At 48.3% G+C, this 25,363-nt stretch overlaps 1 protein-coding gene and 1 long non-coding RNA gene across 5 annotated transcripts in view; one reads left to right on the top strand and one right to left on the bottom strand.

The window, feature by feature from the left end:
- The window catches only part of LOC115513920 (trem-like transcript 2 protein), a 45,828-nt gene that overhangs the window by 15,548 nt on the left and 4,917 nt on the right, over nt 1–25,363 (top strand). For 2 of the 4 annotated variants that reach the window (XM_030315464.1, XM_030315461.1), the window contains exons 4-6: nt 1,475–1,590; nt 22,593–22,913; nt 24,062–24,181. In XM_030315464.1, the coding sequence (XP_030171324.1) occupies nt 1,475–1,590; nt 22,593–22,913; nt 24,062–24,181 (557 nt within the window). Of the gene's footprint in view, nt 1–1,474; nt 1,591–19,925; nt 20,266–22,592; nt 22,914–24,061; nt 24,182–25,363 lie in introns of those variants that run through there. The other 2 variants (XM_030315462.1, XM_030315465.2) reach the window with 2 other exon arrangements.
- Nucleotides 12,668–19,735, bottom strand: LOC115513924. Its single transcript, XR_003968836.1, has 2 exons — nt 18,217–19,735; nt 12,668–13,386 (listed from the first exon to the last, which is right to left on the bottom strand). It is a non-coding gene; the product is annotated as an uncharacterized LOC115513924 (long non-coding RNA).

Genomic DNA, 25,363 nt, shown 5'->3' with positions numbered 1-25,363 from the left:
AGAGACTGAATGGGATCGGGGTGTGGGCTAGACACAGGAAAGGGAAGAGAAGGTAATGGACGCAGACTGTTGGTTAACCCTGTCCCAGCAGGAACTGGGTGATGAAACAGAATCTGGAGCTTTCTACAGTACACCGTGAAGTTAAGAAAACTACACGAAGTGAACTGAACAATCTCTTATCGCTGTGTTGATTTCCTGGGAGGTGGAAAGTGTAAGATACAGTCTCTCCTTAAAGGAATCAGGCACTGAGGTAGAGGAGGCATTAGTAGAAGGCAAAGGTAAATAACAAAAGGGCAAAGCCACAGCATGAACACAAAAATATGGTGGAAGTCCCTCTAGCAAGGCACAGGGAGGCAGTGTGGAAAAGAGGGTTCTGGAATCAGACAGAGCTGGGTTCAAATCCTATCTCTGCCACTTTCTACATTTGTCCTCTCAGGAAGTCCTCCAACCCCTCCGAACCTCAGGGTCCTCAATATTTATTTGTAAATGGTACCTAAGTGTTGTCCTAAGGGGCTTGTTCCTAAGAGTTAAACAGCAGACTGATGTACAATTCTAATGATCAGTATTTAGAGCATAGTCAGTGCTTAACAAAAGTTATGGTGGGTGATGATGGTGGTGGGGGTGGTAGTGGAAGCAGGGGCAGGGTGATCAAAGGTATTGAGGGTTGAAAAGGGAAGGAGATGAGCGCAGGTGGAACTGCCCAGGTAGACTCCCTCTAGGACCAGAAGGGGTGGATGTGGGTGGAGAGGAGTGGGGGAGAGCACTCAGCCTGGGGACTGCAGGGGCTGGGATGAAGTACTGGGTGCTGGAAAGCCAGGGCCGTGTCTGGGGAAGCACAGGTAGAATAGAACATGGGTTGTAAAACGGGTCAAGTTCTCTTTCACTTTTTTTTTTTTTTACCATTTTATTATTAAAATTTTTCAGTCTACAAAATACGGAAAGAATAGCCACCGTAAACTTGTTACCTAGATCAAAACATTCAACCATAATTGATACTTTGCATTATTTGCTCCATATGTGTGTACGTTGCTGAGATACATATTTATAAATATGTTAATTATAAATATAAATGTATTTATTAATTCATTACATATATTAACACATATTATGTATATTTATAAATGTGTATGTTTATATTATATCATGATATATAACTATACAATTGCATATCATATATATGTATATATAAAATTGCTGAACCATTTCAAAGTAATTTACAGAAATCCTAAATTATTTATTTAAATAATTTTATTTATTTAATATTCAATATATTATTAAATATTAATATTTAATAATATTTATAATTATAATAATAAATATTTATACTATTAAATATTAATATTTAAATATTTAAGTGCTTGATGGAGCTGCTAATACTTTTGATCTGCGACCTTGTATCTGGGGTGGGGTCTGTGGATGTAGGGATGGTGGACGGAACATTTGCTCAGTGCAACACTTTGACTTCTCATTCTAGGATTCCAAGCTGTAGGCGAAGAGGAGAAACAAAAGTGACTGCTAGATGGAGAGACCTTGACCACAGCCTGCTCTTAAAGTGTCATGCTCTACTCCAGCCTGAAGGCCTGGCAGCGGGTGAGGAGCCAGCGCCCCCCAGAGACAGTGGTGTGCTCTTACACTTAGAAACAAAGACCCAGGGGCGCCCGGGTGGCTCAGTCGGTTAAGCTTTGGTCTTGGCCCAGGTCATGATCTCGCGGTTTGTGAGTTGGAGCCTTACATTGGGCTCTGTGCTAACAGCTCAGAGCCTGGAGCCTGCTTTGTCTATCTGTCTGTCTGTCTGTCTCTCTCTCTCCAAAAAAAAAAAAAAAATACTAAAAAAAAAAAGGAAAGAGAAGAAAAGAAAGAAACAAAGACCTAAACTGGCCCAGACCAGGGATACCTGTTGAAGGTTGTCCCACGGAACCCATATTCAAGGTCACAATGGCAGGGCTCCAGTGGCAAGACTTAGGGCTGCACTGGTGTGTGGTTGACCTCAGAACCCCCATGTCCTGTCCAAATGGATTTGGCTGATACAGTGCAAAGGTGAGAAGCAGCGAGACCCTGGACAGGAAAGGAATGACTTTATCGGAGGCTGAGAGGGCTGCTTTGGATGCCAGGTGGCACAGAGAGAGCAACTGGAAAAGCTCCAGACCTGAAAGCAGTGCACCGGGTTCTTCCACGCCCACTCTATCAGTTTGCGAAAGTCCTACCTAGCTCCTCTCTCGGCCTCAGCTTTCCCACCTATCAAGAAAAGAAAGTTGGGCTAGGTGATCTCAAAAATTCTCTTACTGTACGTCAGAGAACCTGCTAGAGGAACTAGACACCTGAGCATCGACTTTGTGCCAAGTACTGGGTTCATCCATCTCCCTTCTATGAAATAGGTGCTGCTGCCCCCATGGTACAAGGGTGGGAGGCTCCAAGAAGTCAGGTTACTTGCTGTATCTTTCAGCGGGTACTTGGTGCAGCTGGGATCCTACAGAAACCCGCCTTGACTAGATGGTTCTTGGTGAATCCTGGAAATGGGCCCAGTTTGCCAATAGAAAGCTGCCCCCTTTCTCAAGGGATTTAAAAAGTAGTGGATGAGGGATAGATTCTAGAGAGCAAAATGAAGGGCCTTTCACTGACCTTGAGTTGCTTCTTATTGGTGGGGGCACTGCCAGTTTATTGGAAAGCCCATCTCCCCACGTGGGGAGACAGAGCTGGGAAGGTGAGGCCGACAATTTTGCCTCAAGCTTCTTGAGAAACATTCCCCTTTGGAGCCGGTGGACTGGAGGGGCCTCCACCCCACAGGACACTGCTGGCCCACGCCCTGCTAACCCCAATATGTGACTATCACGAGAGGGCTGGGCTTAAATCGGACTGCAAAGTATCTGGAAATAAAGAGTTGACTATGCAAACTGATGGGGCTGTAGGCAGGACGGAGGGAAGATATTGAGCCCACGTCATAGAATATAGTCATTCCCCAGGACTTTAGAAACATCCAGTGACACCCAGTAATTAACCGGCTGGTTGCAAAGGATTTATGCGGTCAGTTAAGGGGTTTCATTGCCCTCTACTCAGGGACATTTTATTTTATTATTTTTTTTTAAGTTTATTTTTCTTTATTTGTTTAGAGAGCTAGAGAGAGAGCAAGCAGGGGAGGGGCAGAGCGAGAGGGAGACAGAATCCCCAGCAGACTTTGCACCGTCAGTGCAGAGCCTGACACAGGGCTTGCACTCATGAACCATGAGATCATGACCTGAGCCGAAATCAAGCGTCGGACGCTTAACCGACTGAGCCACCCAGGCGCCCCAGGGACATTTTATTAATTTGGTCTTGGTGTCTGGACGCTGTGGGAGCACTAACACCTTGCTCTTCACCCAGGGAGGTGGGGGCTGTAACAGGACTAGGAGAGGTGTGCTGGCCCAATTCCCATTCTCCCTGTGCCCTGAACATCCTCAGTGACCTTGAGTAAGTCTCTCACCCCTTTCTGGCTTCCTCCACGGTGATACTCAATGGCTCCATTTCTCTGGGTTCTTCTGTATTTATTGAGTTCAGAGAAACAAAGGCCTTATATTTTACACTTGGCAGAATTCGCCCACCCCAGACACCAGCAGACGGCATGGGCCCACCAGGTCCGAATCCATCCTTCCGCCTGGTTCCTTTACTCAAATCTTAATAAAGACAACAAGAAAAATAATCAGGAGTGACTGAGCCCAGACTCTTGCATGAGAAGTGTATCAAGTTTAGTACAAGATAAATGTAAACATAATTACTTTCATCAAGCCACAAAAGATGCTGTGGAGGACTAATAAATAGTAGCTTCATCCAGTAATTGCAGAGAACTTCAGGCTAATGTGGCTAAGGAAACCGAGTCTAATACAGATTGCTCCTGCCTGAAGGAATTATTAGTCTCACAAGGGAAACAAAATATAATCTTCTATAAAGGTTTCTTTCTGGGGAGGGGTTGGTGTGCCCGGAGATAGACTTTCCCTCAGTGGATTGTGGGGAGTCCTTCTTTATTCTTCTTGACTTTTTCTTCAGTTTGCCAGGTGAGGGAGGGCATGGCAGTTGCCAACCACAGAAAGAAACTTAATATATTGGGGGGGGGGAATATTTGGAGGTGATAACATTGTCCACCCAACCCCACTGTAGGAAGGGAGGCCTGAAATGGGAATTTGAGAGGACAGAAGGTGGGCCCTGGAGGGCAGGAGGGAGGTTCTTGGTCTCATGGGCAAGTTCCATGTTGGGGCAGAAGCAAGGGCGGAAGGACTATTGTGGCAGATGAGCAATCACGTGACTGTGATGGTCTGGGAGGGCGTGGGTGCTGAGAGCTGAAAGACCCTGAAGGCTGAGACCAGCTGTATGTCACAGGATATATAGGAATGGAGTCAGGAAATGAGGGTCCCAGTGCTGGTTTTGTCTGTTGAGTGACCTTGGGCACTCCCTGTTACCTTGTTCCTTGGGGGGTTGGAATGGATGCAATTGAACGCCCCTAACTTTGACCTGCTAGGACCGTGTGAATGTTTCCCTCCCAAACAGAGTCTAGTCCCATGGCAACGAACTTGGGAGAGGGCCACTCAGCATGTAGGAGAAGAAGGGCCCTCTCTGGCTCGGACTGAGTCGGCTGGATTGTGCAGATAGGCTGGCAAACTCAGGATATGTTGACCCATCCTCCTCAAGCATTATCTGGGCACCCAGTAGGAACCCAGTGTCAGTCAAGGCTCAGAAAGGCTTTTTATCTCTTCTTGAAAATGGCACTAGCCAAGAGAACCAACAAAAGCAATCTGGATCCAGGGTAAGTTGTGTCTGAATGAGGGTTGTTACATGGAGGCCAGAGTAAAGCAGTGTAAGGGCTTAGTTGGGGCCCTCAGCTCAGGCCCCACGTGTGGACACTGGAGAGCCAGGCTGGACCACACGGAGGACTTTCTCCTGCTCCAGGTGGGCCAAGGGAGTCCTGAACCCTAGCAGGAAGAATGACCTTTGCTTCTATTTCTATCCTGAAGCCCCAGTGCAAGCCTTGAATGTCATCACCTCAAGGCAGCAAAAATCCCATCCACCAGCCCCAGAGGAGAGGAGCTGGGGGTTGGGGAGCTAAGGACATACAGGTGTATTATATCCCTGCTTACAAGGCACCACCTGGAAAAAGTGGCCCAGGTGCAGTGGAATCTGAGTAATCAAGAGCCTCTTCCTTCCTTGGAGTCAAAGGAATGGGATCAACAGAAGTCCGTCCCTACCCAGACTTGCTGGGGAGTGGGGGCCAGAGGTGGGGGTCAGAAAACACTACCTGGAGGAGGAGAAACACTGAAGCACAAAAGGAGTGGTGTTCCATGCCAGGGGCAAGTTGTGGGAATGCATGCACAGAGTGTGCTGCCTACAGAGGTAGACAGTTGGGCTGAGTGGCGAGAAGAGGGTAAGGTTAACGCAGGACCATAAATTCAAATGGTGGAGAGCTTTGAAGGCCATGTAGTCACATGCAGTTTGTCCTATAAGCAATGGGGCACACAAAGGGCTTTTCCTAGGTCCTCTGAGGGGAGGAGTGAGGGTCTGGGTGCAGAGTGACCCAGCAGCTATGCAGGAAGTCTGGAGGTGTTAGGCGCAGGAGACCAGGTAGATTCCTTTGGGGTGAGAGTCAGGGTTAAGATCCTGGGAAAAGTAGAGGCCTCATCTTCAAAGGGTGCGAACCCCTGTGTGGCTGCTCTCATGGCCAGAAGCAGGCAGATCCCCACCCTTTTGGACTCTGGGGGGTCAAACCTAGGATTCCAGTGCTCACCCTTTCCCAGGACTTGCCGGTGTTGGCGACTGTTCTGACATGTGGATTCATCTTGTTCTCAGTCCTGTTTGCCTCTGTCCAGAAAGCCCAGGGTTCGCTCAGGCGAGTGAGGGCCAGGGACAGGCTTGGGTGGAAATGAATGAGATGAATGAATGGACACAGGCAACAGCTGCAGATGTGGGTTTAGAGGTTCCCAGAGGTTCCCTAGAACCCATCCCCTGACTTTCCTCACTTCTGTGCTCAGAAGTCTTTGGAGAGGAGGCAGGGCCCCCCCCTTGGGGGTGAGATGAATGGGGTTGGGCTGGCTCCCCAGAAGGGTGGAAGGGGCGGGGTGAGGATTTTTGCTACTGGCAATCCAGCCTTTCCTTCAGAGGAGGGAGGAAGATGCAGGCCGGGGCTGACATGGACGCATCATTTTCAAATACTGTTCATTTCTGTCCCTCCTCAGGCAAGGCAGCCTCCTGGAGTGTCCCCAGGACACAGCACACCCAGGGAAGCAGACTTAACCTTCCAGGAGCTGACGGGCATGCCTTCCTCCCCTAACAAATACCACACTCCACTCTGTTCAGTGGTAAATAAGAGGCTTCCTGAACTTCTCTTGTGAGATCTCTGCCCAGCCCCTCTCTTACCCAGAGGGAGAAAAGCAGTACCAGGTGGGGGAGCGTGGAGGGCTGGGTGCAAAGAAACCCAGGGGGAGTCATCAAGACCAAGGGCATGGCAATTGATTTCTGTGTTAAGTACAACAACTGGGACTCACAAAGTGTAATTCAGATGACACTTATATTTGTCCTCTTACTGCCGTCCAGCCTTGCTTGGCTAGAGACCTCATTGGCCCCCTGCTAAAGCCTATGGCAAGACCATCACTCTTCTGGGCATTAAAAAAAATAGGCTTTATTTTTGAGAGCAGTTTTAGGTTCCCAGAAAAACCGAGTAGACGGTACAGTGTTCCGCTCTAACCCCTGCCCACCCCTCCATACACAGCTTCCCCCGCCATGGACATCCTGTCCCTGAGTGGTAGAATCAATGAATCTACATGGACACATCAGTGCCACCCAAAGCCCATAGATTACCTTAGGGCTCACGCTTGGCGTTGTCCATGCTATGGGTTTGGACAAATGTGCACTGACATGTACCCACAGCTGGAGTACCACACAGAGTAGTTTCACTCCCTTCAGACCCCTCTGTGCTCTGTCTATTCATCCACGCCCTTCTGGGCATTTCTAAACAATATAAAGTTTATTCCCAAGCTAGCTTCAATTCAGTCAACCGACTGAGTTACGCAGGCACCTGATACACATTTCATTCTATTATAGAATAGAATATAATGTGCACTTTAGTGGAAAACTGCATTGTCTCTAGCACACTCTCCCTTCGGTTCTCTGTTTCTGATTCTGTGGGAACTATTTTATAGTTATGTAAGTTGTAGGTAAGTGACAGACATGCAGATTCTGTCCTTTTCTTCCTTCCCCTGCTGTGGATGGAGGTGGGGGAGGGGTGGGAATAAACACCAGACTGGTTTGTTTCCCCTTGCAATTCAACATTGCTTTCCTCCATATAAATATATGCTTCTTGACTTCCTTTTCTAACCAGATCTAACATCTGCCTGGTTCACTCACTGAATATGAGTTTAAAAGAATCTTTAATGCATGTTTATTTTTATTTATATTTTTAAATATTTATTTATTTATTTATTTATTTTGAGAGAGAAAGTGCATGTGTGCATATGTGCATGAGCGGAGGAGGGGCAGAGAGAGAGGGAGAGAGGGCATCTGTCTGTGATGTCAGCACAGAGTCCCACGGGCTGAATCTCATGAAGTGTGAGGTCATGACCTGAGCTGATCCAGGTTGGACCCTTAACTGACTGAGCCACCCAGGTGCCCCAACGCATGTTTGTTTTTAACTGTAGTTTTGAAAACTGTAACTCTGGGGCGCCTGGGTGGCGCAGTCGGTTAAGCGTCCGACTTCAGCCAGGTCACGATCTCGCGGTCCGGGAGTTCGAGCCCCGCGTCAGGCTCTGGGCTGATGGCTCAGAGCCTGGAGCCTGTTTCCGATTCTGTGTCTCCTTCTCTCTCTGCCCCTCCCCCATTCATGCTCTGTCTCTCTCTGTCCCAAAAATAAATAAACATTGAAAAAAAAAATTAAAAAAAAAAAAAGAAAACTGTAACTCTGTTTATAAATTTCACTCAATCTTGCTTCTGACCCTGTCCTTGTATGATTCCATTGTGTTGAAACACACCCACATATGTTGTCGCCTGATTACCACACAGGTGCCTCTGTGATTCAGTGGGAAAGGTTGGTCTTCCCAATAGATGGTGATGGTTTATGGGACAGTCACCTGGGGCGGGTGGTGGTGGTGGGGGGAAGGCTTTTACCTTTCTCTCACACCATACGCAAAATTAACTAAAATGGATCATAGACATAAAAATGAAAGGTATAAACAATAAAGCATCTAAAAGAAAACAGAAAATAGGACCTTAGAGTGGGCAAATGTTTCCTAAACAGGACACAAACAAGAGTAACCACGATAGAGTACGCATTCAGGAGTTGGACACTGAATGTAGGATAGTCACACATTTATTCCACATGGAAGTTCCAGAACTTTCTCACATTTTCATCAATACTGAATCCTACTCAACTTCCTAGTTCCTGCCAGTCTGCTGAGTACAAAGTGAAAGCTCAGTGTTTTCACTTGAGTGTTTCTCTGATAACTGATAACTAATGAGGTCAAACATCTATCCGCGGGCTTCTTAGGCATTTGGATTTTTACTGTTTTACAACACTTTCTTCTGATCATTTTGCTGTTGAACTTCCTTTCTCCTGCTTGCTGACTCTTTAAAAAAATTTTTTTTAATGTTTATTTATTTTTGAGACAGCACGAGCAGGGAAGGGGCAGAGAGGGAGACACAGAATCCAAAGCAGGCTCCAGGCTCCGGGCTGTCAGCACAGAACCCGATGCCGAGCTCGAACTCAACAGACCGTGAGATCATGACCTGAGTTGAAGCTCAACCGACCCAGCCACCCAGATGCCCCATGTTCTGCTTGCTGAGTCTTAATAACCTCTTGGCTCATTTAGATATTCATTCATGGTCAGTTGTAGACACTGCAAATAGCTTCCTTCGGGCTCCCATCTGTTACCTGGCAACACACAAGCCAAGCCCAGGCCCAAGCCTCAGTGATTTGGTGCAGAAGATACAATGAGCCGTGGGGCGCCTGGGTAGCTCAGTTGGTCAGGCATCTGACTTCGGCTCAGATCATGATCTTGCAGTCTGTGAGTTTGAGTCCTGCGTCGGGTTCTGTGCTGACAGCCCCGGAGTCTGGAGCCTGCTTCAGATTCTGGGTCTCCTCCTTTCTCTGCCCCTCCCATGCTCATGCTCTGTCTCTCCATAATAAAGAAATGTTAAAAAAAAAAAAAAAGATAGATACAATGAGCCATGGGGTCCTTGTCCCATACACCAAAACAAAAGGGGTCAGAGAACTGCCTCGAGCCGGGTGATACCCCGCTGCTGAGGAACCCATTGGCGACTGCCACTCAGGGGTGTTATGGCCTGCAGCTCTGTTCTGAGGGGTCAGCAGAATGCCTCTTCCCTTATCACATTACGGGAGGTGATGAGAAACTGTCTCCCAGGGCCATCAGGCGGTGGTGAGTGGCCTGTGTTCACCGACATTCTCTCTCATTCTAGGAAGAGACAAGTGCGTCCGTCCCGACTCTGAGTAGCTGTAGACCTTTACCCACATGGCTTCTGTGGCTGCAGGCAGGAGGCCAGGGTCCACATGGAGCTGTTTGCCGACACTGCTTTTGTCCACGATAGCCTTCGCTTGGAAAATGAATGTTTAGGCTGTGAGCGTAAACTACTTGTAACTACATGCCTCCTTCGCCACATCTCACCGTCTATATTAACACGCCTTTGCTATTCCACTGTTCTGGTTAGTATTACTTTACTTTTCCAGGCATTTTCTTGCCCAGGCAAATGGTTTCATTGTTCATTATAGAAACTTCCTGGAAGATCCAGTGACTCTTCAATGTGGCGAGCATCAAGAGGTCGTTTGCACCCTAAGAATCTTTGAATCGCTGCCTCCACTGCCTCACCTTGCTGTTCCTAGCCAATCCTGGAGTGTTGTATTGCCATCTGTCCCCAGTCCTGGTGCAGCCCCTGCTATGCAAAGCCTGCCTTGAACTGAACTTCTCAATAAATTCTGACCTTGCCTTCCTCTAAGATGCTGCCCGCAGCTCTGCCGAGGCCATGTTCTCCCTGACCGCCACCAGCAATAAACTCAGCTTTCTCTTCTCTGAAGGTCATGTTGCTGATATTTGGGAAGCCAGCGGGCGACCATGTAATTAAATCCACCTGTTTTCCCTTTATGACTTGGGTTTGATGATCTTATTTAAGACGTACTTCCCAATCTGCAGCACGATGATATTTTGAATATAGTCTCTTAGAAAATGTGCAAAGAGGGGCGCCAGGGTGGCTCAGTTGGTTGAGTGTCAGATCTTGGTGTCAGCTCAGGTCATGATCTCCAGTTTGTGAGTTTAAGCCCCACAATGGGCTTTGCGCTGACAGCTCGAATCCTGCTTGGGATTCTTTCTCTGTCTCTCTGTCTTTCTCCCTCTCTCTGTCTCTCTCTCTCTCGGAAATAAACAACAACAAAATTTAAAAAAAAGAAAATGTGCAAAGATATTCTCATACGTGATCTTCTATTAGCTTTATAGTTTCGACTTGCACAAACAGCACACGACAAAGAAGTCTGCCCCTTATTAGCAGGGCAGAGTGTTGTTAAAATTGACCTCAGTTATCAAAAGCTGTGCTAACACTCTAGCCACCAACCACACTTTTAAGTTAATTTAATTAAGTTAAGTTAATTAAATTAAATGAAAAATAAAAATTCAGTTCCTCAGTGGCACCTGCTACATGTCAGACGCTCAATGACCATATGTGGCTATTGGCTATGGGGCTGTGCCGGAAGATTCGGGACATTTCCACCGCAGCAGGAAATTCTGTCAGACAACCCTACTTTTAAGCTTTTTCCTTCAACAGAACCAGTGGGTTAACAAAGCTTTCAGTTCCTTGTTATAAACTTAGCTTCTTATTAACATGGATTAAAACTTTTTATAGCACGTGGTACTTTTACACCTGGGTAGTTTGGTTTATAGTTTCCATTCAATTAAAAAGTAAGCAGTAAAAAGAGACTCACACTTTTAATTTTTCATTCTCAAAGAAAGGGCGCATAGGCTCATATTATTTTGGCGCCTCGATCCTTTCCCCTCTTTCCCCACCGAGTGTTCCCCAATGCTGCCTTGTCCTTGGGTCTGCAAGGGCAAATAGAGCCCATTTGGAGGAGGGATGACAGGGACACGCTGCCAGCAGCCAGGGTGGATGAGGGCTGCTTATCAGTCAGCAAAGCACTGGGTGTGTGTTGGGGGCTAGGGTTCAAATGCACCCTAGCTCAGCTGGGACATCTCCGTGAGACCTTGGACAAGTCACTGACCTGCTTTGCAGCTCAGTCTCCACAAGAGGCTGGAGATGTGCTCCATGATCCCTTCCCCATCAGATCAAGGGGCATGTCCGGACAATGCCACAGCATCGAGCAAATCAAGGCTCATGCAGTAAATGAAAAAAGCTGCCTGGCCTTCAGGGGACTCACAGTCTGTCTGGAGAGGAACGAAGAGTGTCCACAGTAGGGCAGTGACAGAACACAGCACAGGGTCAGGTACCGTTGTAAGCAGCCAGACACTGCATACAGGGAGTGGGGTGGTGGCTGCAGGCCAGAGTCCTCTGCACCAGCTTCTTGCAAGAGGACCCCCTTGGGGCCCGATGCCTGTGAGGGTAGCTGGGGAGCAGCTTTGGGAGGCATTCAGCACGGTTTGAGGCAGGACCAGCATGGCGGTCAGGACTAGGGCTATGGGGGGACCAGACACACTGGGGGCTAGAGACACGGGTGGGCACAGACTGTGGGGTCTTAATGCAAGCTGAGGCCTCTAACAGAGTCTAGAAGTCCAATTAATGAAGGGTAGCTGAGTGCTCATATTAGCTCCGTGGTGAGAGCATGTGGTCACAGACAGGAAGTGGCTGTAGACATCTCCTCCATCTTGTCCCCTCTGATCTGGGCCAGTGAGAGCTTGGGCTCCAGGCCTCCTGCTCATTTTCTTCAGAGATTCCAACTTCCCACCTCCTGCCTCTGCTGTTACTCTTCTCATGGGGGCTCTCTGGGGCCTAGTTCCACAGCAGGACCAGAGCAGAGAGATCCAGGAACATGTGTGGCCTTGAGCAGACCAGGGTGTCCACTCGTTTCAGGGAGGTGAGACAATCCTGTTTTACCAGAACAGGACTCTTTGAAGACTGAACATACCTAGGAAGAGCTAGGTTATAACCAACTGGGAAAGCCAGCCATATGAGTTCAGCACACACTCGGCCCCACACATGGTCGGTGTGCTGACCTTAGATAAACTCATCCCTTAAATGGCCGCGTTTGCTGTCCTTTGTGCCTCAATCAAACCAAGTTCTTAAAAAATACCTGTTGTTCATTTGAGACTTGTTTGATATTTTCTCTCATGGGGCTAGGGGTTTGGGAGGATACCACAGAGGGAAATGCCATTCTCATCAGATCATGGTGGCAGTACCTACGACCCACATGATTATCACGGTTGGTCTTAATCTCGATCACGGGGCTGAGATGGTGCTTGCCAGGTTTGTCCACTGCGAAGTTATTCTTTCCCTCTTTCCACGCTGTTCTTTTTGGAAGGAAGGCACCACAGACAGCCCACACTCAAGGGGTGGGGGTTACGCCCTCGCCCCCCCTGCCCCCCCCCCCCGCCAGCCTTGAGGACAGAGTATCTATATAAATTATTTGGAAGTCTTCTTTGGAATTCACTTATCTGTAAATTTATTCAGTCATTCATTTATACCAATATGGACTCACGGATAGTTATTTTACACTTTACCACTTTATTTATCTCGTTGCTCAGTTCATTCCAACGTTGGCTGTCTTTTCTTCTGCATGTTTTACACACACATTTTTCATCTTTCACCCACTCAAGTTTTGTTCCAAACAATGTTGGTGGAGTGCCTATAGGGAATGAGAAGGGATGGAGCTGGTGCTGAGCTCCCCTCCTTGGACCCGTCCCTTCTGCCTTCCCCTCTGATACCCATGCTCAGTGCTTCTCCTCCCCTGGCCCCCACCTTTCCCAGGGACCATCCTAATGATGAAACCCCAGGATGAAAACACATCATTGACTCCATGCCTGGGTATGGAGTCCCTGTCTTGCTCTGGGTACCAGGGGAATGCCATGACCCCCTGACCACCTACAAGCAGTGCATGGAGAGAAAGAATAGAAGAATGGCCTCTTCATTCACTATGGTTCTCTTCTTGGGCATTCTCAGAGTGTTTTGCAGCAACAGTGGAGGAATGTGATGGGGTGGAAGGTGTGGCATGACAGACATGGGGAGAAGCTGGGCAAAAGACAGCCACTGAGGCAGGACTGAGGTCTCTAGGCCCAGAGACAGACCCTGCAGGTGGTGGCCCCCTACTCAGGCCTGGCTGCTCCTCCCTCCCCTTTCCCCGCAAAGCCTACCTGTCAGGGTACTCACTTCTCCAATCAAGGTGTTGGTCTTTCTCGGTTCTTCCTGCTCAGAGATGCTGGGAAGCTGGCGCAGAATCAGGCTTATGTTATGCTTCCTTCTCCCCAGAGGCGCCCTTCTCTCATCTTCAGAAACAGACTGGGGTAGCATGGCTTGGGGAGCCCTACACCTGTTCCTGCCCACCTGTCCTGCTGTACTCCTGGCCTCAGGTGAGATGCAGGGCATGAAGGTCAGGGTTGGGGCCAGGAGCAGGGTGGCTCTGTGACCAGAGGGCTGGCTGGGTGTCCTAGGAGGCAAGTCTATCCAGGAAGACCCTGTACTGTCGTGTCCTAGCCCTATCCCCTTGTTTCCCACCAGCTCAGGGGAGAAACTGCTCCCTTTTGAGCCCAGTGCCAGTCTGGACTTCAGCTGATTACAAAGATCTCAGGCATCAATTACCCTTGGCCTGAGGGACCCTAAAGAGCTAGCTGTGTCCCCTTTCCATTTCCTCTCAAGGTTTTTGAAGGCCAATAGTATTCTCTATTCTGGTTCCCTGAGCATTAATTACCTTCTTTGTGTCCTCCTTAGTTCTGATCACTTCTCCAGAGGGAACCTCTTACTCACCCTCTCTCAATGGCTCTGAGCTCAGATAGGCAAGGGTCTCACCAACACCAGAAGGGAGGGTCCTGGGAAGGGATGGCCCGATAGCTCATGCACATGTGTCAGAGTCAGGAAAAGGGGACCCAAGTATTCTTTCCAAGGTGGTTGAAGCACAGGGTGCTACAGAGGAGTCCCCAAGGCTCAGACTCAAAATTGGGGAGAGAGGAATAAGGAGGAGGATACAGGTCATTAACTCTGAAAGAACTGTAGAAAATTCAGTTAGACATGGGATTTTTGGAATGAGATCAGTGGAACCCACATAATGTGGAAGCCAGAGGCTGTACTGGCATGCAAATGGCAGGTGTAGAAAGTGACCACAGATGGGCAGATGGTAGCCAGAAACATAGCAAAAAAACAGGTGAGAAGAAATTTTTGATTTCTGCTCTTGACTCTTGCAGTCATGAGCTTTGAGACCATCATAACCTCCCCTTCATTGTAGAAGTAGGCTGAAAAAGCCTAGGTCACAGGTGCTCTAGGGGATCAAGTGGCCAGCAAAAGCAGTGGAGTATTGATGAAGATAGATGATCAACTGCCTATGGGCATTTGATCCCTAACCCCTTCATTCTCCAAACTCCAAGACAGGTGGGTTAGAAACTAAAGAGGATCTCCCAAAGTATTTAAAGGTGAAATCCTGGACAGAGGATGGGAATGGCAGCAATGTGGGTATACAAGGGGGTACCCTTGTGCTCTAGGGCTTACCTATCTCACCTTTTTAAAATGTTTATTTTTGAGAGAATGAGAGAGAGAGAGAAAAAGAGAGAGAGAGAGAGAGAGAGCGCGCACAAGCAGCAGAGGGGCAAAGAGAAAGAGGGACAGAGGATCCAAAGCAGGCTCTGTGCTGACAGCACAAAGCCCGACTTGGGGCTCCAACTCACGAACCGTGAGATCATGACCTGAGCTGAAGTCAGAGGCTCAACTGACTGAGCCACCCAGGCCCCCCCTCCCACTTTTAAAGTTTACTAGGTAGAAGGATTTAGCCTTCCATTCTTCTACTATCACCAGACTGGGCATATGATCACCCCTGAGGAATCTGAATTCAAAAGTCAAAACAACTTGGTGTTTTAGGAGAACTACTACCTTGAAGAGTGACACCATACTAAACAAGAGAGACCATCCGAAGGAGAACTATGACAATTGACAGCACAATAATTCTAGGTAAATATTAGTGGTATGCCTAAAAGGGTAAGGGAAGACATAAATTACATGAATCAAGAGCAAGAACCATTAACACTGCTAAATTAAAATAATAGTTGTGAAAAATATTATGATTGAAATAAAGACCACAATATATGTGATATATAAAGAACAGGAGCACCTGGGTGGCTGAGTCAGTTGAGCATCTGACTCTTGATTTGGGCTCAGGACATGATCCCAGGGTTGTGGGAGCGATCCTGTGTCAGGCTCTGTGCTGAGCATGGAGTCTGCTTAAGAGTCTATCTTTCTTGGGGCGCCTGGGTGGCTCAGTCGGTTAAGCATCCGACTTTAGCTCAGGTCATGATCTGACAGTCTGTGACTTCAAGCCCCGCGTCAGGCTCTGTGCTGACAGCTCAGTACCTGGAGCCTGCTTCCAATTCTGTGTGTCTCTCTCTCTGTCACTCCCCTGCTCATGCTCTGTCTCTCTCTGTCTCAAAAATAAATAAAAAATATTAAAACAAAAAGAATCTATCTTTTTCTTCCTTTGCCCCTTTCCCCTGCTTGTGCTCTCTCTCTCTCTCTAAAATAAAAAAATTTTTAAAAAATTAAAAATTTAAAAAAAAAAGCAGATGTGGCTGGAGCATGAGCTGGAAGAAAAGTCAAGGAATTCTCCCAGAAAGTTCCTGTAAAGCATTAAGAGATTAAAGAATCAAAGAGAATCAAAGAGGAGTGAAGAGACATGAAACATCCAACATATGGTTACTAATAATCCCTGCGAAAGAAAAAAGATGGGAAGGAAGAAATATTTGAAGAAAAAGTCAACATAAATCTCTCAGAATTATAGAAAAAAGAAAGATCTCAGACCAAAAGGACTCAAAATTTGCCAAGAGGGGCAAATAGGAAACACATGCACACACACACAGCCCTAAACCCATCAAAGAACATCCCATCTTGTGTAAGAACATCAAAGACAAAGAGTAAATTATAAAGAATTTCAGATCACTGACAAAAGAGTGAGAATTAGATCTACATTAGACTTCTTAAGAGGAGCACTGGATGCCAGAAGACAGTTGAGTAAAATTATTAAAAGACTGAAGAAAAGAAGTTTATACCTAGAATTTTATATCAAGCCAAACTGTCACTCAAATATGAGATCATAATACTTTGGGACTTTGACAGTATAATACTTTGGGCCTCAGAAAGTTTGCCACATGTGGGGAGCCTGGCTGGCTCAGTTGGTTGAGTGTCTGATTCTTTTTTTTTTATGTTTATTTATTTGGGGGGTGGGAAGGGCAGAGAGAGGATCCGAAGCAGGCTCCAAGCTGTCAGCACAAAGACTGACATGGGGCTCAAACCCACGAACCGTGAGATTGTGACTTGAGCTGAAGTCAGATGCTCAACCGACTGAGCCATGCAGGTGCCCCGAGTGTCTGATTCTTGATTTCAGCTCAGGTCATGATCCCAGGGTTGTGGGATTGAGCCCTGTGTTGGGCTCTGCACTGAGCGTGGAGCCTGCTTCAGATCCTCTCTCCCTCTTTCTGCCCTTCCCTCTCTTTCTCTCTTTATCAAAAACTAATTAATAAACATTTACAAAAAAAGAAAGAACTTTCAAAAAAAGAAACATTTGATTCATATTTTATACAAGATGCTTGCAAAAAATAAAAAAGCAGCATTTCAAGAAGCTAATGTCATCTTATCTTGAAACCAGTAAAAGGTAAAAGAAGAAAATTAAATTATAGGTTTATATCTCTGATGAACATAGACTAAAAACCAAAATAAATATTAGCTAACTGAAGTCAACAGTGTGGTTAAAAAAAAAAAAATGAATGCTATGATCACGTGGGGTTTATCTCAGGACCAAAAGGACTGTTTAACTTCAGGAAATCTAAATGAACTAAATCAATAAACTACAAGAAGAAAGTAAACTGATGCAGAAAGCATCGGAATAGTTCAACACGTTTGTTATTATTAAAAAAAACCTTAATAAACTAGAAATAGGAAGAAATAATTTGGTCAAGACTGTATAACAATGACTACAGTAAATATAACTAGGTAAAGAAAGTATACATTCAAATCAGGGATTTCCACAGCTACCGCCAATGCCTCATGTAGTATTAGAGGTCTTGGCCAAAGCCATAAGGAGGGCCGAAGCGAGGAAGAGGGACACCTGTCACGATTTGAGATGCTGGCATCATCTACTTAGAAAAAATAAGTAGAATCCAAAAGCTATTCAATCTCATGAGCGAGCTTAGCAAGGTTTCCGGATATAGGATCAACTGACAAAAATCAAAAGTGTTTATCTACACTAGAAATAATCAGCTAGAACATCTAATCAAAATAAGATACAATTCATAGTAGCAACAGAATCTGTGACGTATTAAGGAAGAATTAATTTAACTTTGATCTGAATAAATACAAATGATCTATGATCTTGAAAGAGACAATAATGTTATAAGATGTCAATTTCCCCCAAATTATAAGTCTCTAACTGTAATCTGAAACACACTTTCAGTTTAATATTTTATTTTATTTTATTTTATTTTTTATTTTTTCAAAGAAAGGCAGACTGACTGACACATGCACCTCATTTGGATGTGTCTGGAGTCTTGGAAGCTTGACCACCCTACATTCTCCTTCAAATAGACCTTGAGAGTTTGTTTGGAGCCTCTAGCAGGGGAGCACAGCTACTCTATGCCCTTGAGGGAAGAACGGGCCTCCGTCCTCCTCTTTTGGGGAAAGTCATCCTCTTTGACCAAGCAAGCAGCTTCAGGAGGGACGCTCAGGGAGCAGTCAGGGAGAAAGGGAACACCCGCCTAGCCAGCCAGATCAACCAAATCAAACCTGGTGATCGGTGGGGTGACATATCGCAGCCAGATCGCCCCACATCCCAGTTTAATTTTTAGAGAACTTGATAAACTTACTGTAAAATTATATGGAAAAATAAAGATGCATAAATAGCTATGTCCATCGTGAAAAAAAAAAGATAGGACTCATCCTACCAAATATTAAGACCTACTACTAAGTAATACAACTGACATTAGGTGCTGGAACAGCAAGAAATGACAAATGGACAATGGCACAGGCTAGACTTCCAGACAGCTCCATATATACACAGGAACATACCTTATAAGGAAGCGCCACGAATCGATGGGGCGAAGGGCCCATTATCTGGTAGACATCCTTGAGAAAACTGGCCGAGTCCATGCCGCCCAAAGTACTGGATCCCTGCCTAACACTAAATACAAAGATGGACTCCAGGCAGATTCAAGACATCTATGTGAAAAATAAAATCACTAAGTTAATGAATTCTGTGATTAACCACTGTGATTAAGTTAATAGAAAAAAAAACCCTGCAGATGAATATCACTGTGATTCCAGGCAACACGTCCCCGCGAGAGATAACTGGGACCCCCCACTCCTGAAACCACTTCGTGCTGAGCTGGAGGGAAGGAAGGAAGGAAGACACCATGTGCTGGAAGGGCAGATAGCCTTTGAACGCCGGGATCTGAGGACTGAGAAGAAGTATTAAAAAAGAAGGGCGAATAAGGAAAGTGTAACACGTCTATTGCGAGCTGAGAGGTCTGGAGTGACAAGTGTACTCATTCCTATACCCCAAATGCCAGGCGCCTTGCGTGGCGTGTAAGATTGTAGAGACGAACGAACGAATGAATGAACGGAGAGTAAGTGAAGAGACTTAAAGTTTGGAGTCAGCAAAAATCAAACGTCCTTGGTCTGGGATTTGGGAGTTCAAGCTCAGTTTAAGACGTGTTACTGAGTCCTGTCCAAGGAGAAGAAAGATGGCATGGGTGAGTAGGGGGAGCACACACAATCGTGTAGGTCCCCTCACCCCCAAAACAGCGGATGACACAGCTCCTGGATGTCAGAAGGCTGTCCTCCTGATTCTTAGCGCTCAGGACTGAGTGAAGGGTGGGGTCCTGGGCCAAATGCTGGGTCATTTCGGAGGCAGCCTGGCGGCTGTCTGGGCCAGATAGGGTTGAGCTAGAGGAAGTCGAGTGGGCATGCGCGTGCCTGAGGGGGGCAGGGGCCGAACCCAGGGGCTGGGGGCGTAGTTTCTGGAGAGGCGGGGGAGGGGAGCCTGCGGGAGGAAGGGGGCGTCGGGAAAGCTGGTGGGCGGTTAGACCGGATGGTAGGAGAGCTGGAGAGAGGGATTAAGGTTAGGAGACAAGCGTGTAGTCAAAAGGAGAGACAGCTTGTGTGTGTGTGTGTGTGTGTGTGTGTGTGTGTGCGCGCGCGCGCGCCCCCACGTGTGACAGCACAGAAGCCCCTCCCTGAGTCCAAACTGCACTGTACAATTTGCATCTTTTCCCCCTGTCACTCTAACCGTGACAGAAGTAAGATCGCCTGTGAGCACGTAAGGGGTTCTTCGCAAGTGTGAGCGAGAAGGACTGTTCTGACCAGCCAGGAACCTGGCAGAGAGGGGGAGGGGCAGGGCACCGCCAGAAACGCTTTATGAGAGGGCTTGCGTGAATGAGTGTGACCTTACACGAGCCTCCTTGTGAATGTGTTTTGGAGAAAACTGTGTGTGTGTGTGTGTGTGTGTGTGTGTGTGTGTGTGTGTTTAGGAACCAAGGTGCCCTGCCCTAGCCCCAAGCCCCTGCCCCTGGGTCTCTAAGCCCAGGGAATCCCAGGGAGTCTGTAGCTCAGGGTCCAGAAAACTCACCCCAGCCCCCTCGATGGATCCCCTGCTTCAGACTAGGGGGCACCCCCGTCAGCCAGTTTCCGGGAGGGGGTTGAAGACGGTGGGGAGTCTTCTGACCCCGAGAGCCTTCCCCGGGCTGGGGGGGTGGGGTGGGCCCAGACTGGGTGGAGCAGCCACACCTGCCCGAAGTTTCGGAGAATAGGGCGTAAACAGCAACCAGCGCCGCCCTCGCCCTCAGTAGACTCTGCGGGGCCCCACGGTCTGCGGATCACAGTGGGTCCTACAACTTCCTCACTTCCCTAAATGGGCAACTGCGCTTTCAGAACGCCAGGTCCTTCCCTGGCAGACCTAAGTGGCACGTCCTGCAGCGGCCTGGGGCCCTAACCCTGGAGCGGGGGGTGTCCCTGGCCCCCTATTGGCCTGTGACTGTCCCCAACTGGATGGAGCCATGGCTCCCGCATTCCTGCTGCTGCTGCTGCTGCTGCTACTGTGGCTCCAGGGCCCTGTCTCAGGTGAGAGGACCAGAGGGCAGGAGAGCTGGCTTGGGGGTGGGGGGGGGGGGGGGGGGGGCGAGGAGAGAGTGGCCTTTTCCTAGACCCTACCCGCTTTCATGCTTTGTGGGGTTGGAGGAGGAGAAGGATGGGGCTGGCCTAGAGGCTCCTGACCAGAGAACAGTGAGAAGGTTGCATCCCTGTATTTGGCCCCAGGCAAAGCTACCACAGGCCTCACAAACTAAGATAAAGCTCCAGACCCTCTCTGGTTGGGCCCCTTCATCTGCCAGGCCTGCTCAGGACCTCTGACCGTGGACACTCAGTTTCCTCACACAGAAAGCCTCCCTCCCCTGTTGGGAAAGGGCTGTTTGGTTCTTACAAGAATCATTGCACCACGTGTGTGTGCTTTAACTCCCTCAGTTGTTTGTGCCACTACCCCCTGTCCCCATCCCCCTGTCCTGAGCGGAAGCGATTTCTGAAGGCCTCGCCCACCCCACAAAATGCTCCTTGAGGGGGCCTCACCCATTCCTGCCTCCCTTATTGCCATGGCAACCAAGTTACCATTTCCTGTTCAGTTCTGGTGACTGCCTGTGGGAGGGGTGGAAGGTGGGCTCAAATGGGCTCCAGCACCCTGGAGACCCTTTCCAAGGGCACCCCACCCATGCACCTCCCCTAGGGAGCCTCCTCCTTCTGCTCCTTTTGGAGCAATCTTGGGGTCCCCCAAACCTCCCTCTCCCCAAATAATTTAGTTTGGTCATTCCTTTTACTTTGTGCAGGGCAAAGTGATGCTTAGAGAGGGTGTTACCTTACCCTGAGCCTCAGCTCTCCTGTAGCTGGGTTGGAAACAGGCAGATGTCTCAAATCCTGTGCTGGGTCCTTGGCTATCACAGCTCTGGGCTCTACTGGAGAAGTCTGGAGCGACCTGCATTTTAGAAACAGAAGCACGTGGTGCACTGGCTACGTTCCAGGCACTATCAATGGTAGAACCAGGGTTTTAACCCATATTTTTTTTATTCTTATATTTTATTATTATTATTTTATTTTAAGAGAGAGAGAGGGAGGGAAAGGGCAGAGAGAGAGGGAGAGAGAGGATCCCAAGCAGGCTCCGCGCTGTCAGCACAGAGCCCCACAAGGGGTTCGATTCCACGAACCCTGAGATCATGACCTGAGCCGAAATCTAGAGTCGGACGCTTAACCTACTGAGCCGCCCAAGCGCCCACCCATATATTTTTAGACTCTAAAATGTGTGCTCTCTACTCTGTCCTGCTGGGGAGAAACGTGTGTATGTGTGCAAAAGGCTCTGGGGGTGTGAAAGAAGTACTGAGCTTACCTTGGGCAGAGGGGTGGAGGGAGCGCAACACAGCTTTCTCTCTCTCCCTGTCCCCTGATTGCCCACCCCCCACTTCTAGTTCCACTCTCTTCCTGCCAGGCTGTGGATTGTGAAATGCACGGACCACATCTTGTTTCTAGGCCGAGACTGTAACATGCTGTAGACGAACAGTGAATTCTTTGGTTTGCACCCCACTGAGAATTGAGATGCACATTTGGGCATTTGTAATCTATGGATTTTATGCAACTAGAACGTTTTAAAATGAAATACCATGTGAAAGGAACTAAGACAACTTGCTATTTAGAAGATAACTAAAACGAACTTCTTGGTGAATCATTTTTACTCTGAATTTTTTCAAATGCAGGACTTTCTTATCTACCTGAGTTGCTTGTGTTCTGGAATTTTATAACTTAGTGACTTCTGTTTGCGTCTGTGCACCTGTCTCGCTGTGCACCTGTGTCAGTGCCTCTGTCTCAAAGACGTGGGTCTTTCCCACAAGACCCTGCACATGGGGTTGTTACCTTCCCATTGGGCTAGAAAATACCATGAAGAAAGGGGCTGTGTCAGTTGGAGCTCCCTGAGTGTAAGGGCTGAGTTTATTCCATTAGTCTGGGGCTCCCTGAGGGCTTTGCCTGTGTCTCCACCATCAGACTGGGACTTCCCTGAGGGCTAGTCCTATATCTTTTGCACCGTTCTAGGACTCCCCAGGGGCCCACGACTATTGTCTTCCTCCTCAGTTTGGGAACTCCCAGAGGGCAGGGATAATGTCTACTCCAATTGACTGGAAGCTCCGTGAGGGAGTGGCTTGTGTCTCCCCTCTCAGACTGGGAGCTAGCTGTTGGCCATACCCGTGCATCTCCCCTATCTGACTGGGGGAGCTCTTTCAGCGTAGGACTCTGTCTCTCCCCACAACTGTGAGTTCCAGGCAATATCCACCTCCTCTCCCTTCACCTCGACCTTCAAGAGGCCTCCTTCCCCGCCTCTGGCCAGACCTCGCTCACCAGTAGTGTCTCCCCAGGTGTCCCTGCCGAGAACGTGTACACTAAAGTGCAGCACCTTGAAGGGGAGACTCTGTCTGTGCAGTGCTCCTACAAGAGCCGCAAAAGCCACGTGGAGGGCAAGGTATGGTGCAAAATCAGGAGGAAGAAGTGCGAGCCTGGATTCACCAGGGTCTGGACGCAGGGGCCACGCTACCTGCTGCAGGATGACGCGAAGGCCAAGGTAGTCAAGATCACCATGGCGGCCCTCAGGCGCCAGGACTCGGGCCGGTACTGGTGCATGCGCAACAGCTCGGGGACCCTGTACCCTCTGACGGGCTTCCTTCTGGAGGTGTCTCCAGGTGAGCCGGCCCGCCAGGGCACGGGAGGGTAGAGGGTGTCCTCCCTGCCCCAGTCTCCATTCGCAGCAGATATAGTAAGAATAATAATCCATCCGTGGGCCTGGGGTGCCGCAGGGTTTTCGCAATTTTTACTGACATCTTCATGGGCGTTATTGTCCCCATTTTACCGATGAAGAAAATGAGATCTAAAAAGCCCTCTGTGGATCTCACCTTGTCCAAGGTCACAGAGCTAGCAGGTGGCAGAGACAGGATTCATACTTAGGGCGCTGTGTGCTTTGTTTTTATTCCATCTTCTGTTAAATATATATTCACTGCGTCCCTAGCTATGTGCCAGGGACTGTTCTAGGCTCTGAGGATAGAGGGGTGAGCAAAAGCAGACACAGCCCTGCCCTAGGAGAGATGACAGGCAGTCGCACATCATCAGACAAATAATTGTAGGTAACCATAAACATTCTTAAGAAAATGAAGCAGGTCCATGTTTTATTCAGTAATTCAGTGGTGGAGGGAGCCATTGAGGTGCTGGAGACCAGAGAGGACTCTCCTGAGCAGATGACATCAAGCAGAGCCCAGCGTGATGAGAGCTTTTTAGCCCTGTTGAAATATGGGTCCTTCAGAGGGTATTCTAGGTGCATGTGCAAAGGCCCTGAGGTGACAAGGAGCTGGGCCTGTATAAGGCAGGCCTGTGTGGCTGGTCCATATTGAGTGTGGGGCATAGTGGCAGGAGATGAGGCTGGAGAGTCAAACAGCAGCTCTAAAGTCTCTGATGTGGAGTTTGAGTTTTATTCCAAGTAGAATAGGAAGCTATTGGAGAATTTAGAGGGGTGTGTTGTGGCTTGTCTTTAAGAGCCTAATGGCTGTTTTGTGGAGGATGGATTGTGGAAGAGGGTAAGAGATGGGCACAGAGACCCCTGTTGGGTGTTCTGGCTGAGAATGACAGTGTCTTAGAGTAGGACGTGGGCCCTGGAGGCGGGGAGAAGTGGAGGGGCTCAAATCTATGATGTTCAGACCTCCTGCCCCCCGCCCTGTACACTCCGGAGGCAAGACAGGATCTGCTCATGTGGGAGGTGAGCGAAAGGGACGAATCAGGAGTGACCCTAAGGCTTTCTGTTCCATCAGCGAGGTGCATGACGGTACCATTTTTTGAGTAGGGCGAATCTGGAGAGGAGCTGGTTTGGAGGAGAAATACCAAGAGCTGTATTTTGTCCTGTTAAGTTTGAGGTGCCTCCTGGAGCCCCAAGTGGGCAGCAGATGTGCAGCCTGGAGCTCAGGTGAGAGGTCAGAGCTGGGGATATACTCGGAAGTATCTCCGTGAAGACAGTTTAAAGTCTAGGGGATTCGAGAAATCTATACAGACAGAAAGCAGATTGATGGTTGTTTAGGGCGGGGGGGGGGGGGACAAAAGGAGGCGGTAGAGGAGTCACAGCTAAAGGGTGAGGAGATGATGCAAATATTCTAACACTGGCTGTGGTGGTGGTTGCGGGACTCTGAATATACTAAAGACCATTGAATTTGGTGCTGTAAATGGGCGCAGTATGTGGGATGTGACTGGTGTCACAATGAAGCTGTAAAAAAAATCAAGGGAATGTAGGGCCCCCCCGGGTGGCTCAGTCGGTTGAGCGTCCAACTTCGGCTCAGGTCATGATTTTGCAGTTCGTGAGTTCGAGCCCCACGTCGGGCTCTGTGCTGACAGCGGGCTCTGTGCTGACAGCTTGGAGCCTGGAGCCTGCTTCGGATTCTGTGTCTCCCTCTCTCTCTGCCCCTTCCCCACTCATGCCCTGTCTCTCTCTGTCTCTCAAAAATGAATAAACGTTAAAAAAAAATTAAAAAAAAAATCAAGGGAATGTAAAAGCTCTCCCTTGAGTGTCGAAAAGGAGAGTTAGGGCCAAGCCCCGAGGTCCCCCCCACCAAATTTATACGATAGGAAACGGCGAGGAACCAGCAAGAAAATCTGAAAAAAAAAGCAGCCAGTGATGATGAAATTTGTTATCCGCCCTTCCGCATTCTCCTGATCCCTCTGTATCTCCCTTTTCTGTGGGACTGAGCCGGGGCAACTACTGTCTCTGAGATGTGGAGCCAAATCTCGATCCCCCCTCTCCAGTTCTGCCTTTGCAGGGATATAAACACGGAATGGTTTCGCTTTTCTCTTTGCGCACCCCCCCCCCCCTTGTCAGATCTCACATTCCACCTCTTAAAGGCCGTTTGGGGAGATTCCGACTTTGCAGACCTTTTCGGTTATCAGGAAAACAGAAAAATCCACAGCCCGTTTCAAAACTCTAATCTTCTAGCAATATATGCCCCTCCACTCCTTCCTGAAGACCAAGCCACCTGGAGTGGGGAAGGGGGTAGCCTGCTGCCTAACTCCCTCTCCTTCGTCTCGGCAGGTAGGGAAGGTGGGGTTCTTGGCAGTCTGCTCTCCCTGCCATCCCCTGCCAACCCCCTGGTGCACCGAG

The sequence above is a fragment of the Lynx canadensis genome, chromosome B2 (genome assembly GCF_007474595.2).
Source record: "Lynx canadensis isolate LIC74 chromosome B2, mLynCan4.pri.v2, whole genome shotgun sequence".
NCBI lineage: Eukaryota > Metazoa > Chordata > Mammalia > Carnivora > Felidae > Lynx > Lynx canadensis.
This window is presented reverse-complemented; position numbering and strand designations above follow the sequence as displayed.